The 16093-nt window shown below is 46.2% G+C and overlaps 1 protein-coding gene across 1 annotated transcript in view; it reads left to right on the plus strand.

Annotated features, from left to right (window-relative positions):
- Positions 1 to 16093, plus strand: part of LOC309553533 (aldo-keto reductase family 1 member C3-like) — a 68959-nt gene that overhangs the window by 38370 nt on the left and 14496 nt on the right. Inside the window, exon 4 of the mRNA XM_082254780.1 lies at positions 1639 to 1716. Within this exon, the coding sequence (XP_082110906.1) occupies positions 1639 to 1716 (78 nt within the window). The remainder of the gene's footprint in view (positions 1 to 1638; positions 1717 to 16093) is intronic.

A 16093-nucleotide genomic window follows, 5' to 3' on the forward strand; every position in this document is an offset into this window, starting at 1 on the left:
GATCCACGAGGTCTCAACTGACATTGTCTCCAACCTGGTCTCTATTGGGTCGGGTCAGCTACCGTACACAATGTAGACAGAGGACCCATTTCACCAACACACTGCCTTATTACAATCACTAGGGTTTCTTTCTCACTTAGCCATGTTCCTCACAAGGTTTTCCAGGTATAGGCTACTGACCTTAGTTGCCAAGGAAGAGACTCACTCAGGTTCTGTTTTTGCTTCTTTACTAAACATGAGTTTAAATAATACAGCATAATTTGTCTTGCAGGAAACTCTTAATTGGTTTTTGAAGGGCACAGCATCCCTTAGTAGAACTTTCAGATGAGTTGCACAAAGTTCTATCCTCTGCCCATTCTCTTTGGCAATTAGCTCTTCATCTACCCTGGTCTTGCACACAGAGAAAGGCAGAGAGAGTTCCGGCATTCCCCAAAGGGAAAAAGCCATTATAGGGTGTACTACACATGATTAGGGTATGACCGATGCCCACTCCTGATCTTAGCATAAACCACCCCTTTCTAATCCTTCTAAACAAATGATACTGACAACGACTTTGGATAAAATTGTGGCCTGTTAGGCCATTTTATTAACAACCAATTTAAAACATTGTAAACAGTAAACCATAAATACTCCAGTACACATAAGAGAATCAGGGGTTGTTGGTCTTGGGAGGCACCAAAATCCAATTCAAAAAATGGTATCAGTATCCAAAAACCCAACGGTCCCCAGCCGCGAGACACCAGCTCAGGAACAAACACATTTTCCACTGATACCCTTTGTTAACACATCCCGGTTAAACCCCTCTTAACCGGGATACACTATAGGGCTCCATACCGTAGATGGGTCACCCTATGCACTGACCAAAAAACCTGTTACCGCCTCCAAAGACCCCCAACCGCCACAGACAACAACAGTACCCCAATAACCCCAACTCCAAATCCGAATCGACATCCACCACGTACACATTCCGAAATCCCAAACTCAAAGGGCGGGAGGGCGGGGATTCCTCCTTCTTCCTCTGCTGATCCTCACGATTCTGCTTGACCGGAAAGAGCCCCACCCCATGCAGCCACACTGAGCCCCCACCCCTACCTGGCCTAATCCAATCCTCTTCCTGCACCACCAGCCACAGCCCACCATTTAACCCTATCCTACCTCCTTTTCCTGTGTCCCCTATCAACCCTATCATGAGGCCCTGCGCCTATTTTTTTTTTTTTTTTGCTCCGGGCCTATCTGTCTCTAAAGGTGAGGCTCTTGGATTCTCACAAGGGCCTAAATCATGAACACTTGTTCTTTCTACCTGCTCTCTAATACTTCACACCAACAAATCCTTACAATTTACCTGTTTATCTACTCCTTCATCCAGCCTTGGGAGACTTCTAGTGCCCAAACTAAGGACGACCACTCAGCCCAATAAGTGTAGACATGTAGGGTCCTACATGTTTGTTCTGCATCATGGGAGATTGTCCAAAAGACAATGGCTAAAGCAGTTGGGCAGCAGCAGAACTCAAGCTCATGATTGAACGACAGCTATGCAGAATTGACATATTAGTCTTAGAGTGGAGCTGACCTTTGCATGTTTAAAAACAAAGTCTAATAAATCTAATATAGCTTTATATTTTTTTCCTTATATTTTAGCCTGGAAATGATCTGTTCCCAGCGGATGAAAATGGAAAACTAATTTACCATAACACAGACATTCGGGACACATGGAAGGTACTGTATGCTGCCTGAGCTGGCCACACTTGAAAAAGGTGCACTTTCAATTACAAATTAACTAAGGCTGAAACAGTTATTAATATAAAGGTAGATGTTTATAAAGGTCCCTAAAGTATTCAAATAAAAGCAAAAAAAAGCATCTGAAAACCAATTTTCCTGGAATTGGCTTCAGTACTTTACAATGCCCCTCCTCCCACCATACAACCATAATGCAGAGGGCGCTGGGAAGACATGCTGGGACATGCAGAGCTATGTAAAATGTCAGTAGGAAGTTGTTTCTGAAAGCCACAAATCAAATTCAGCGGTGCTTTTGCCAATTCAGTTTGAATCTGATAGGTGATACATAAAACAGAGAGAGAGGAGGGAGTTACATGGATCAGACTTCAGGAAATACACACTGAGGGTCCCTGTGAGGTGGTCTTTGGATCATATTGAGTTGAGATTAAAGCCAATTTGAACCAATTTAAGTATGCTAAATACATTCTAGGTTCATTAAAACAAAATGTGTTTAATGTCTTACGGTTTGTTTTCTTTCTAAAACAGCCGCATCTTGAGTAGAACAGCCTTTCCCATGCCAGCATGCTGCAGAGAGAAACCTTTACCCCCTGTATGGAACCAGTGGTTTTATTTCAGAAGTCCAGTGTGCCCACTACTAAGTCAGACCTATAGCCTCCAAAAAAAAAAAAAAAAAAAAATCAAATGCTATCTGCTAAGTGGAGAGCTCTGGCTCTGACTCAGGGGTGTGCTAGACCGAGACAGGAAGACTTTTGCTTTCACTAGTGTTGAGCGAACACGGACTGTATTATTCGTGTTCGTACCGAATAATTGGATTTTTTTTACCCGAACACGGACACGGACACTTTACTGTATGTTCGGGTAAAAATCCGTGTTCGGTCGTTTTATTTCCGGGTTTTGCATGCTTTGGCGCTCTTTTCATGGCGGGCTTTCAACAGCCAATCAACAATCGTTTAACTGGTGTGCCTTAAGCCATCCCAGCCATGCCTGCAAATGTCTTAGTAGCTGTGATTGGCCGTCTGAAGCATGTGACCAAGTCTTTATAAGTTCGAGGCAGCCGCCGCAGCAGCGTCATTCTGCTGCTTAGCTAAGGGACAGAGCACACATCAATGTGCTGGCTGCTGATTAGGGAAAGATAGGCAGGAAAAAACCATTTGTGTCCGGATAGAATTGAGGGACAGGTCGGAGTGTTTAGGCAGGGCGAGTTGTAGGCATTTTAGGGATAGAGTCTGCTGAATTATAGGGTCAGTGTCTTCTACAAACTACAATCGATATTGCTGTGTGGGGGGTGGGGTGAATCTGCACTCAATCCTGATCTACGATCTCTTCTCAATCCTGTTAGGGACAGAGTCTGCTGAATTTTAGGGAAACTGTGTTCTACAAACTACAATCGATATTGCTGTGTGGTGTGGGATTGGAGATAGGCAGGTGTCAGTGATCCACATCCATTTTTCTGTGTGTGAGCTGCAGTGAACACAATCTTTTTGGGCTGCAGTGAACACAATCTTTTTGGGCTGCAGTGAACACAATCTTTTTGGGCTGCAGTGAACACAATCTTTTTGGGCTGCAGTGAACACAATCTTTTTGGGGTGCAGTGAACAAAATCTTTTTGGGGTGCAGTGAACACAATCCTTTTTGGTGTGCAGTGAACACAATCTTTGTGGGGTGCAGTGAACAAAATCCTTTGTGGGGTGCAGTGAACACAATCTTTTTGGGGTGCAGTGAACAAAATCCTTTTTGGGGTGCAGTGAACAACATCCTTTTTGGGGTGCAGTGAACACAATCTTTTTGGGGTGCAGTGAACAAAATCCTTTGTGGGGTGCAGTGAACACAATCTTTTTGGGGTGCAGTGAACACAATCTTTTTGGGGTGGAGTGAACAACATCCTTTTTGGGGTGCAGTGAACAAAATCCTTTTTGGGGTGCAGTGAACAAAATCATTTTTGGGGTGCAGTGAACACAATCTTTTTGGGGTGCAGTGAACACAATCTTTGTGGGGTGCAGTGAACACAATCTTTTTGGGGTGGAGTGAACAACATCCTTTTTGGGGTGCAGTGAACAACATCCTTTTTGGGGTGCAGTGAACAACATCCTTTTTGGGGTGCAGTGAACACAATCTTTTTGGGGTGCAGTGAACACAATCTTTGTGGGGTACAGTGAACAGAATCTTTGTGGGGTGCAGTGAACACAATCTTTGGGGGGTACAGTGAACACAATCTTTTTGGGGTGCAGTGAACACAATCTTTGTGGGGTGCAGTGAACACAATCTTTTTGGGGTGGAGTGAACAAAATCATTTTTGGGGTGCAGTGAACAACATCCTTTTTGGGGTGCAGTGATCAAAATCCTTTTTGGGGTGCAGTGAACACAATCTTTTTGGGGTGCAGTGAACAAAATCCTTTGTGGGGTGCAGTGAACAGAATCTTTGTGGGGTGCAGTGAACACAATCTTTGGGGGGGTACAGTGAACACAATCTTTGTGGGGTGCAGTGAACAACATCCTTTTAGGGTGCAGTGAACACAATCTTTGTGGGGTACAGTGAACAGAATCTTTGTGGGGTGCAGTGAACACAATCTTTGGGGGGTACAGTGAACACAATCTTTGTGAGGTGCAGTGAACACAATCTTTGTGGGGTGCAGTGAACACAATCATTGTGGGGTGCAGTGAACTCAATCTTTGTGGGGTACAGTGAACACAATCTCATACTTCTGAAGATTTGAGGGTGCTGCCTGTTCCATACTCCCCCTACTCCTCATCTAGCCTTTTAGGGGTACAAACAATAGTAATTGGGGCCTAGTGTGGTTGTGTACGTGTGATATACATACACTTTTTTTGGATCATATTTTCTATTCCGCTATTTAATCAAAAACCTTTGGGGATCAGTTAAATTGGGGGATAGTCTGTGTTGGTACGTGTGAGAGAGATCCACCTTTCCAAGTTGTTGGGGTTCATCTCATACTTCTGAAGGTTTGAGGGTGCTGCCTGTTCCATACTCCCCCTACTCCTAGCCTTTTAGGGGTACAAACAATAGTAATTGGGGCCTAGTGTGGTTGTGTACGTGTGATATACATACACTTTTTTTGGATCATATTTTCTATTCCGCTATTTAATCAAAAACCTTTGGGGATCAGTTAAATTGGGGGATAGTCTGTGTTGGTACGTGTGAGAGAGATCCACCTTTCCAAGTTGTTGGGGTTCATCTCATACTTCTGAAGGTTTGAGGGTGCTGCCTGTTCCATACCCCCCCCTACTCCTCATCTAGCCTTTTAGGGGTACAAACAATAGTAATTGGGGCCTAGTGTGGTTGTGTACGTGTGATATACATACACTTTTTTTGGATCATATTTTCTATTCCGCTATTTAATCAAAAACCTTTGGGGATCAGTTAAATTGGGGGATAGTCTGTGTTGGTACGTGTGAGAGAGATCCACCTTTCCAAGTTGTTGGGGTTCATCTCATACTTCTGAAGGTTTGAGGGTGCTGCCTGTTCCATACTCCCCCTACTCCTCATCTAGCCTTTTAGGGGTACAAACAATAGTAATTGGGGCCCAGTGTGGTTGTGTACGTGTGATATACATACACTTTTTTTGGATCATATTTTCTATTCCGCTATTTAATCAAAAACCTTTGGGGATCAGTTAAATTGGGGGATAGTCTGTGTTGGTACGTGTGAGAGAGATCCACCTTTCCAAGTTGTTGGGGTTCATCTCATACTTCTGAAGGTTTGAGGGTGCTGCCTGTTCCATACTCCCCCTACTCCTCATCTAGCCTTTTAGGGGTACAAACAATAGTAATTGGGGCCTAGTGTGGTTGTGTACGTGTGATATACCAACACTTTTTTTGGATCATATTTTCTATTCCGCTATTTAATCAAAAACCTTTGGGGATCAGTTAAATTGGGGGATAGTCTGTGTTGGTACGTGTGAGAGAGATCCACCTTTCCAAGTTTTTGGGGTTCATCTCATACTTCTGAAGATTTGAGGGTGCTGCCTGTTCCATACCCCCCCTACTCCTCATCTAGCCTTTTAGGGGTACAAACAATAGTAATTGGGGCCTAGTGTGGTTGTGTACGTGTGATATACATACACTTTTTTTGGATCATATTTTCTATTCCGCTATTTAATCAAAAACCTTTGGGGATCAGTTAAATTGGGGGATAGTCTGTGTTGGTACGTGTGAGAGAGATCCACCTTTCCAAGTTGTTGGGGTTCATCTCATACTTCTGAAGGTTTGAGGGTGCTGCCTGTTCCATACCCCCCCCTACTCCTCATCTAGCCTTTTAGGGGTACAAACAATAGTAATTGGGGCCTAGTGTGGTTGTGTACGTGTGATATACATACACTTTTTTTGGATCATATTTTCTATTCCGCTATTTAATCAAAAACCTTTGGGGATCAGTTAAATTGGGGGATAGTCTGTGTTGGTACGTGTGAGAGAGATCCACCTTTCCAAGTTGTTGGGGTTCATCTCATACTTCTGAAGGTTTGAGGGTGCTGCCTGTTCCATACTCCCCCTACTCCTCATCTAGCCTTTTAGGGGTACAAACAATAGTAATTGGGGCCCAGTGTGGTTGTGTACGTGTGATATACATACACTTTTTTTGGATCATATTTTCTATTCCGCTATTTAATCAAAAACCTTTGGGGATCAGTTAAATTGGGGGATAGTCTGTGTTGGTACGTGTGAGAGAGATCCACCTTTCCAAGTTGTTGGGGTTCATCTCATACTTCTGAAGGTTTGAGGGTGCTGCCTGTTCCATACTCCCCCTACTCCTCATCTAGCCTTTTAGGGGTACAAACAATAGTAATTGGGGCCTAGTGTGGTTGTGTACGTGTGATATACCAACACTTTTTTTGGATCATATTTTCTATTCCGCTATTTAATCAAAAACCTTTGGGGATCAGTTAAATTGGGGGATAGTCTGTGTTGGTACGTGTGAGAGAGATCCACCTTTCCAAGTTTTTGGGGTTCATCTCATACTTCTGAAGATTTGAGGGTGCTGCCTGTTCCATACCCCCCCTACTCCTCATCTAGCCTTTTAGGGGTACAAACAATAGTAATTGGGGCCTAGTGTGGTTGTGTACGTGTGATATACATACACTTTTTTTGGATCATATTTTCTATTCCGCTATTTAATCAAAAACCTTTGGGGATCAGTTAAATTGGGGGATAGTCTGTGTTGGTACGTGTGAGAGAGATCCACCTTTCCAAGTTGTTGGGGTTCATCTCATACTTCTGAAGGTTTGAGGGTGCTGCCTGTTCCATACTCCCCCTACTCCTCATCTAGCCTTTTAGGGGTACAAACAATAGTAATTGGGGCCCAGTGTGGTTGTGTACGTGTGATATACATACACTTTTTTTGGATCATATTTTCTATTCCGCTATTTAATCAAAAACCTTTGGGGATCAGTTAAATTGGGGGATAGTCTGTGTTGGTACGTGTGAGAGAGATCCACCTTTCCAAGTTGTTGGGGTTCATCTCATACTTCTGAAGGTTTGAGGGTGCTGCCTGTTCCATACCCCCCCTACTCCTCATCTAGCCTTTTAGGGGTACAAACAATAGTAATTGGGGCCTAGTGTGGTTGTGTACGTGTGATATACATACACTTTTTTTGGATCATATTTTCTATTCCGCTATTTAATCAAAAACCTTTGGGGATCAGTTAAATTGGGGGATAGTCTGTGTTGGTACGTGTGAGAGAGATCCACCTTTCCAAGTTTTTGGGGTTCATCTCATACTTCTGAAGATTTGAGGGTGCTGCCTGTTCCATACTCCTCCTCCTACTGCTCAACCATCCTTTTAGGGGTACAAACAATAGTAGTTGGGGCCTAGTGTGGTGGTGTACGTGCGAGATACATACACTTTCTTTTTGATCATATTTTCTATTCCGCTATTCAATTAAAACCTTTGGGGATCAATTCAATTGCGAGATAGTCTGTGTCGGTACGTGTGAGATCCACCTTTCCAAGTTGTTGGGGTTCATCTCATACTTCTGAAGATTTGAGGGTGCTGCCTGTTCCATACTCCTGCTCCTACTGCTCAACCATCCTTTTAGGGGTACAAACAATAGTAATTGGGGCCTAGTGTGGTTGTGTACGTGCGAGATACATACACTTTTCTTGATCATATTTCCTATTCCGCTATTCAATAAAAACCTTTGAGGATCAATTGAATTGCGGGATAGTCTGTGTCGGTACGTGTGAGATCCACCTTTCCAAGTTTTTGGGGTTCATCTCATACTTCTGAAGATTTGAGGGTGCTGCCTGTTCCATACTCCTCCTCCTACTCCTCATCCATCCTTTTAGGGGTACAAACAATAGTAATTGGGGCCTAGTGTGGTTGTGTACGTGCGAGATACATACACTTTTTTTGATCATATTTCCTATTCCGCTATTCAATAAAAACCTTTGAGGATCAATTGAATTGCGGGATAGTCTGTGTCGGTACGTGTGAGATCCACCTTTCCAAGTTTTTGGGGTTCATCTCATACTTCTGAAGATTTGAGGGTGCTGTCTGTTCCATACTCCTCCTACTCCTCATCCATCCTTTTAGGGGTAGAAACAATAGTAATTGGGGCCTAGTGTGGTTTTGTACGTGCGAGATACATACACTTTTTTGGATCATATTTCCTATTCCGCTATTCAATAAAAACCTTTCTAGGGCAAGATCTTAAATTACAGAAATATGAGGAGACCGTCAAATAAGGGCCGTGGCCTGGGTCGTGGTGCTGCTGGTAGAGCTCCTGTTGCAAGGAGAGGACGTGGTCGATCTGTGCCAGCTACACGCACAAGTGAAACACCTTCCTCAAGTGTGAGTAGGCGACAGAACCTGCATCAGTATTTGGTAGGGCATCAAACGCCCCTAGAAGTGATGAGGCCAGAACAAGTTGAGGCGATAGTAGATTGGTTTGCTGCTGACAGTGCCTCCAGTTCCTTCACATTGTCTCCCACCCAGTCTACTGCAGAAAGGTCAGAGTTGGCACCTGCAGCCAATGTCCAACCGTCTTTCACCTCACCCCCTTGCAAATCAGGCCAGCAGTCTGAGCCCCAAGCCATACAGCAGTCTCTTATTCTTTTTGAGGACTCTGTCAGCAGGGTTTCCCAGGGCCATCCACCTAGCCCTGCCCCAGAAGTGGAAGAGATTGAGTGCAGCGATGCCCAACCACTTATTTCTCAAGATGAGTACATGCAAGGATCATCGCAGCACGTCTCCGATGATGACGAAACGCAGGTGCCAACTGCTGCGGCGTTCAGCATTGTGGAGACCGACAAGGAGGGCAGGGGTGAAGACTGGGTGGAAGATGATGTGGAGGACGATGAGGTCCTCGACCCCACATGGAATGAACGTCATGCAGGTGACCTGAGTAGTTTGGAGGAAGAGGCGGTGGTCGCACAGAGCCACCAGCACAGCAGAAGAGGGAGCAGGGTGCAGAAGCGGAGCGGCCGTGCCCTAGACACTACGCCCGCTACTGCCCAACGCAGCAAGGGAACGAGCGCACCAAAGTCAGCTCAAAGGAGTTCTCTAGCGTGGAAGTTCTTTAGAAAATGTGCTGATGACAGGACACGAGTGGTTTGCACCCTGTGCAATCAGAGCTTGAAGCGAGGCATAAACCTTCTCAACCTGAGCACAACCTGCATGATCAGGCATCTAAGTGCAAAGCACGAGCTGCAGTGGAGTACACACCTTCAAAACCAAGAAACGTCTCTGGCTCATCCTGCTTCCTCTTCTGCTGCAGTCTCGGCCGCTCCAGCCACATCTGTAGTGATACCGGCACCTGCCACCCCGCAAACAGACGATCTGTCAGCAACACCACCACCTGGGTCACCAACAACCATCTCCACAATGTCCCGTGGAAGCGTTCAGCTTTCCATCTCCCAAACACTTGAGAGGAAGAGGAAGTACCCCCCTACCCACCCGCGATCCCTGGCCCTGAATGCCAGCATTTCAAAATTATTGGCCTTTGAAATGCTGTCATTCCGTCTGGTGGAGACGCACAGTTTTAAAAACCTTATGTCGGTGGCTGTCCCACAGTACGTCGTGCCCAGCCGCCACTACTTTTCCAGGCAAGCCATCCCTTCCCTGCACAACCAAGTGGGGGAAAATATCAGGTGTGCACTGCGCAACGCCATCTGTGCCAAGGTCCACCTAACTACGGATACGTGGACCAGTAAGCACGGTCAGGGGCGTTATATCTCCCTAACGGCACACTGGGTAAATGCAGTGGCGGATGGGCCTGAGGCGGATAGCAATTTGGCGCATGTCCTTCCACCACCGAGGATTGCAGGGCGCTTCAGTTTGCCTCCTGTTCCTAACTCCTCCTACTCCGCTTCCTCATCCTCTACCGCCTCCTCATCCGGACAGCGTAACACCTTCACCACCAACTTCAGCACGGCCAGGGGTAAACGACAGCAGGCAGTTTTACAACTTGCCTGTTTGGGGGACAAACCACACACCGCGCAGGAGTTGTGGAGGAGCATGGAACAGCAGACAAATGAGTGGTTGCTGCCAGCGAGCCTCAAGCCCGGCCTGGTGGTGTGCGATAACGGGCGAAATCTCATAGCAGCTCTGGGCCTAGCCGGTTTGACGCACATCCCTTGCCTGGCGCATGTGCTGAATTTGGTGGTGCAGAGGTTCCTTAAAAACTACCCCGATATGTCAGAGCTGCTGCAGAAAGTGCGGGCCGTTTGTGCGCACTTTCGGCGTTCTCACCCTGCTGCTGCTCGCCTGGCAGCGCTGCAGCGTAACTTCGGCCTTCCCGCTCACCGCCTCATATGTGACGTGCCCACAAGGTGGAACTCCACCTTGCACATGCTGGAAAGACTGTGCGAGCAGCAGCAGGCCATAGTGGAGTTTCAGCTGCAGCACGCACGCGTGAGTCGCTCTGCGGAACAGCACCACTTCACCACCAATAACTGGGCCTCCATGCGAGACCTGTGTGCCTTGTTGCGCTGTTTTGAGTACTCCACCAACATGGCCAGTGGCAATGACGCCGTTCTCAGCTTAACTATCCCACTTCTATGCCTCCTTGAAAAAACAATTCGGGCGATGATGGAAGAGGATGTGGCACAGGATGAGGAGGAGGAGGAGGATGAAGAGGTAACATTTCCAAGGCTTTCAGGGCAGTCATTCGCAAGGGGCTCCGAGGGTGGGTTCCTGCACACGCAAACGCCAGGGACGCAATTGTCCAGCAGGGGCACAGTTCTGGAGGATGAGGAGGATGAGGAGGAGGAGGAGCTGGAGGAGGAGATGGAACCATGTTCACAGCAGGGTGGCACCCAGGCCAGCTCATGGCCATCACTGGTGCGTGGCTGGGGGGATACAGAGGACACGGACGATACACCTCCCACAGAGGACAGCCTTTCGTTGCCTCTGGGCAGCCTGGCACACATGAGCGATTACATGCTGCAGTGTCTCCACAACGACCGCCGAGTTGCCCACATTCTAACTTGTGCTGATTACTGGGTGGCCACGCTGCTGGATCCCCGTTACAAGGACAACGTACCGTCCTTAATTCACTCACTGGAGCGCGATCGCAAGATGCGCGAGTACAAGCGCACGCTGGTAGACGCCATGCTGCTGGCATTCCCATCTGACAGCGGGGCCACAGTGGAAGCACAAGGCAGAGGAGGAGGAGGAGGAGGTCGCCAACGCAACCAGGGCACCGCCAGCACCTCAGAAGGCAGGGTTAGCATGGCCGAAATGTGGAAAAGCTTTGTCAGCACGCCACAACAAACAGCAGCACCAGCAGCTCAGATGGAACGTCTTAGCAGGAGGCAGCATTTTACCAACATGGTGGAGCAGTATGTGTGCACACGCCTACATGTAGTGAATGACGGGTCTGCCCCCTTCAACTTCTGGGTCTCCAAATTGGGCACATGGCCTGAGCTTGCCCTTTACGCCTTGGAGGTGCTGGCGTGCCCTGCAGCCAGTGTATTATCTGAACGGGTATTTAGCACGGCTGGGGGCGTTATAACAGACAAGCGCAGCCGCCTGTCCAGAGACAATGTGGACAAGCTCACGTTCATTAAAATGAACCAGGCATGGATCCCACGGGACTTTTCCGTACCTTATGCAGAATAGCAATGGATACCGACCTTACCCACCCATTGTTCCATTTTTGCTCTTTCTCACTCTTTTGGGGTGTACCCTCATTTAAAATTTTTGAAAAGAAGCAGTGTTGGCTACCTCGTCCTCCTCCTCAGGGCCAGATTAATGTAGGGGCTATTGGAGCTGCAGCTCCAGGCCCCTACCTTTTATATAGGCCCCGGGTTGGCCATATTCACTGTTACCGCTCTTCTGTCACTTGTAAACACAGAAGTCTGGCTTCTATGCTCGCTTCCCCAGGCAGCACCCTCAGAACCTCCCCACACAGCGTGAAGGCCGGACAAGGAGGGACAGTTGGCGATGCATGGATGTGTTTATGGGCTTCAGAGACAGCATCCCATGTTGAATTAGGCATGCATGGCTGCACCCTTCCTCCTCTGGGTGCATGGCAAGGCACGGCCCTTAAGGCCCTTCAAAATCCTCAGCACCAAGCCCATGATGCTGTTAATCCGGCCCTGGTCCTCCTCCACCGCCGCTTCCACCTACACCGCCCATAGGTGTGCGCAGCCTATTGCATTAAGGTGTGCACCCCAAAGTTGAAATACACATGCATGTGTTTGCCAGCAGGGAGAGTAATGTATCGGGGCCATGTACCTGTAGGCAAGGAGAAATAGAGCAGAGCAGGTCCCAGGGAGATCTTTCCCATCTCCTCACTGGCAATGCTATGTGCCCTAGGTGATTAGGGTGTGCCCAGGCACACCCAGCACACCCTGTGCGCACGCCTATGTCACCGCCACATCCACCACCACCTCAACCTCCCTCCTACTCCATATGGGCCTCGTCCTTCAGAGATGAAGAAGAACATTGTTTTATTTTTCTGTTTTTTTTTGTTGTTTTAAGTTATTTCCCTATCCACATTTGTTTGCAGAGCACTTGCCATGCTCTTAATTACGTTTTGCTGCCATTTGCAGCACTCTAGCCCTTTCCTTTGGTGTTTTAGAGCCATTTTAGTGCCTTAAAGTTCGGGTCCCCATTGACTTCAATGGGGTTCGGTGTCCGGGAAAAGTTCGGTAAAAGTCCGGGACACGGACCCGGACTTTTTTTTAAAGTTCGGCCGAACCCGTCGAACACGGACATCTAGGTGTCCGCTCAACCCTAGCTTTCACAAGGTGTAGGCAGGCGTAGTTTGGAGCAAGGGTGGTGCTGTACTGTACTGCACATCTGTGTAAACTTGGGCAGAAGGATTTTTATATAAAGCTAATATAGCTGTTAATATGGGCCCACTAAAACCAAAAGCTTCTAATACTCTATGTAAATCCAGTGCAAGGAGCAGTGAAAGGGTCCGGCTTGTTTTAGCAAGGTGTGTTATGTTAACTAATCTGTGGGTGGTGTCTGTTGTTTGGCCGCCCTTAATGAATCCGGCTTGGTCAGGGTGGATAAGATGGGGAAGTATATCTACTAGATGATGGGCTATACGTTTGGCAAAAATTTTTAGGTCATTGTTCAATAGCGAAATGGGCCTAAAGTTCTGAGGTAAAACAGGATCCCTCCCCGGCTTGGGTAGAGTAATTAATAAAGCTTTAAGCATTTTCTGCGGGAAAGGTGAAGAGGCAGCAGCTGCACCATACATTCTATCCATAAGCTGTGTTAGTGTAGTTTTAAAGGTTTTGTAATATTCTCCCGTATAGCCGTCGGGTCCGGGAGGTTTATTGTTTGGTAAGGAGCTTGTTTCTAAGGATGTGAATGGAGAATTGAGTGCACTTAATTGTTCCTGGGACAACTGAGGAAGTTTCATTCCTGTAAGAATCCCATGATTTTAGTTAAGTTGGGTTGGTCAGTGTTAGGGTCTCCTTCTAAATTGTATAGGGAGCCATAATATTCGCTGAAGGCGTCAGTGATGTCTCGGGGGTGGGATATTTCAACATTTGTGGTAGGGTGGTGGAGAAATTGGATTTTAGTTTTTGCCTGTGGCCCTTAAGTTTGTACGCCAATTATTTCCCAGCTCTATTGCCATAGGACATTTTCAACCTCCTATTTGTCTTTTCAGCCAACAGAAGGGAGCGTAGTTCGTTACGCTAAGGGAAACGTTTTTGGAATAGATCAGGGGACGGATTGCCTTTATTTAGATTATCAGTAAAATCAATTTCTGTGAGTAGTGTGTCAATATGTTTTTGCCGCTGCCTCTTAGCCCTAGCTCCTAATTTAATGAATAATCCCCTCATAAATGCCTTGTGGGCACACCATAACGTAAAGGGATCCTCCACAGAGCATTTGTTTAAGTCAAAGAATTCAACCAAATGTTTTTCCAGTTCGGTTTTCGTTTCCGGTTGCTGTAATAGGAGAGGATTGACTCTCCATATAGGCGTAGTATGAGTGGAAAGAGAGTTTCGGATGGACAATAGAACTGATGCATGATCAGACCACGTAATGGAGTTAATAGAGGTGGCCATAGTTTTGTCTAATAGCCATCTATCAAGTAAGAAAAGGTCAATTCTTGTGTAAGATCTGTGGTGATTGAAAAAAAAAAGTAAAGCCTCTTTCCCCTGCATGGAAACAGTGCCACACATCATGGAAATCATGAAGGTGGATGTGTCGTTGAAGTGCTGGAGTCCTATGTGTACGCACCGAAGTGGAGTCTATAGACAGATCAGGGGTAATGTTAAAGTCCCCACTCACTATTAAGCTTCCCTGCTGATGTTTTCGGATAATCTTCAAAGTTTGGTTGAAGAAACGTATCTAGCGATTGTTTGGCGCGTAAACATTTGCTAGTGTAAACGTCCTGGAGTTGATATCGCAAATGAGTATCAAAAATCTACCCTGAGGATCAGCAATTTATTTGCATAGGGTAAAATTAACCATGTCCTTTATAGCTATTAGCACTCCCTTTGTTTTTGAGTCAACATTAGCCGGAAAAAAAATGCGGGAGCTTCTTATGTGTGCATTTCTGGTGGAGCCGTGCTACATAAATGCGTCTCCTGCACACATAACACATCACATCGGAACTTCAGTGCCTCTTGCCATAAAGATTTCCTATTCATTGGGTGATGGAGTCCATTAGAGTTTATGGATAGAAAAGTCAGCCCCATATTAGTTGGTAGGAGTTTGTGCAGGTGTAAGTGTCATGCATTTATTCACTGTGACCTTCAGGTGCCCTCTAGTGGTCAGAACAGGAAGTGTCCATCTTTCGGTTTTTCTTCATTAAATGGTAAAAAACGTGATAGGAGGTTGGTTCAACAGTACTCAGAAAAACTGAGAAAGAACAAGAGCGAATGAGACACACATAACAAAGCTTTCCAGTTATACAACCTGTAGAACCAGAATGAATAGATTTTGAACAGGTGGGCATAGAACATCCGCATCCGCTGCTCAAGCTTTAATGGGAGTATGTGGAGCTAATAGCCAAAGCCACTTCATCCAGGGGATCTAGGTAGGTCTAGGTAGGTATGTGACCCTCTCCAGTGTCAAGAGAGCTTCTGTGAGATTTTTCCATGTCACCGTTTTCCACTCTTGCTCGACATGCTGGCCTTTCCTGACTACGAGGAGGGTGACCCTTCTTCTGGAAGTATCTGCCAAGTTTTCAGCAAGGAGATACCTTTGTCAAGGGAGTCTATAGTTTGGTTACGTCCTTCTTTTGTAATTATGGTTTTTGTAGGGTAACCTCATTTGTAGGTTATATTATGGTTTTTCAACACTGTAGTGATGGTGTTGAGATTCCTCCTCTTCATCAAAGTGTATTGGGTCAGATCTGCGTAGAATTTCATCCCCATGTATTGGGGAGGTATGCATTCCTTTTTGCGTATTGCATACATTAGTTTCTCTTTGATGTGAAAAAAATGCATGTGGAGGAATTACATCCCTGGAACCTGGTCTGAGAGGTGAGATGGCTTTGGGAGACGGTGCACCCAATCCACAATAATATCCAGGTCGGTTGCCTCCGGGAGTATGTCTTTAAACATGGAGGTAATGTATTTGTATAGGACAGCTTGGGATATAGATCCAGGGATCCCCCTGATCTTCATGTTATTCCTTCTAGACCTATCTTCAATATCTGCAATTTTGGCTTTGACCCGGTCCATCTCCTCCTCCTTTCCTTCTGATTCATTCATTAAATTATTTATGATAGTAGCAAATTCTCCCATTTTATGTTCGATGTGATCTATCCTGCTCTCCACACTTTTCAAATCCTTAACAAATCTTTGCATGCATGACAGATGCAGATCAGCTTGTAGGGAGCTTTGCAGTGTCATTAACATGTCCTTCATCACAGTATCCAGTACCGGTTGATTATTTGTAGGAAACTCCTCAATGGAGTCCGGC

The sequence above is a fragment of the Pelophylax lessonae genome (genome assembly GCF_965119305.1).
Source record: "Pelophylax lessonae genome assembly, chromosome: 4".
NCBI classification, from domain to species: Eukaryota; Metazoa; Chordata; class Amphibia; order Anura; family Ranidae; genus Pelophylax; species Pelophylax lessonae.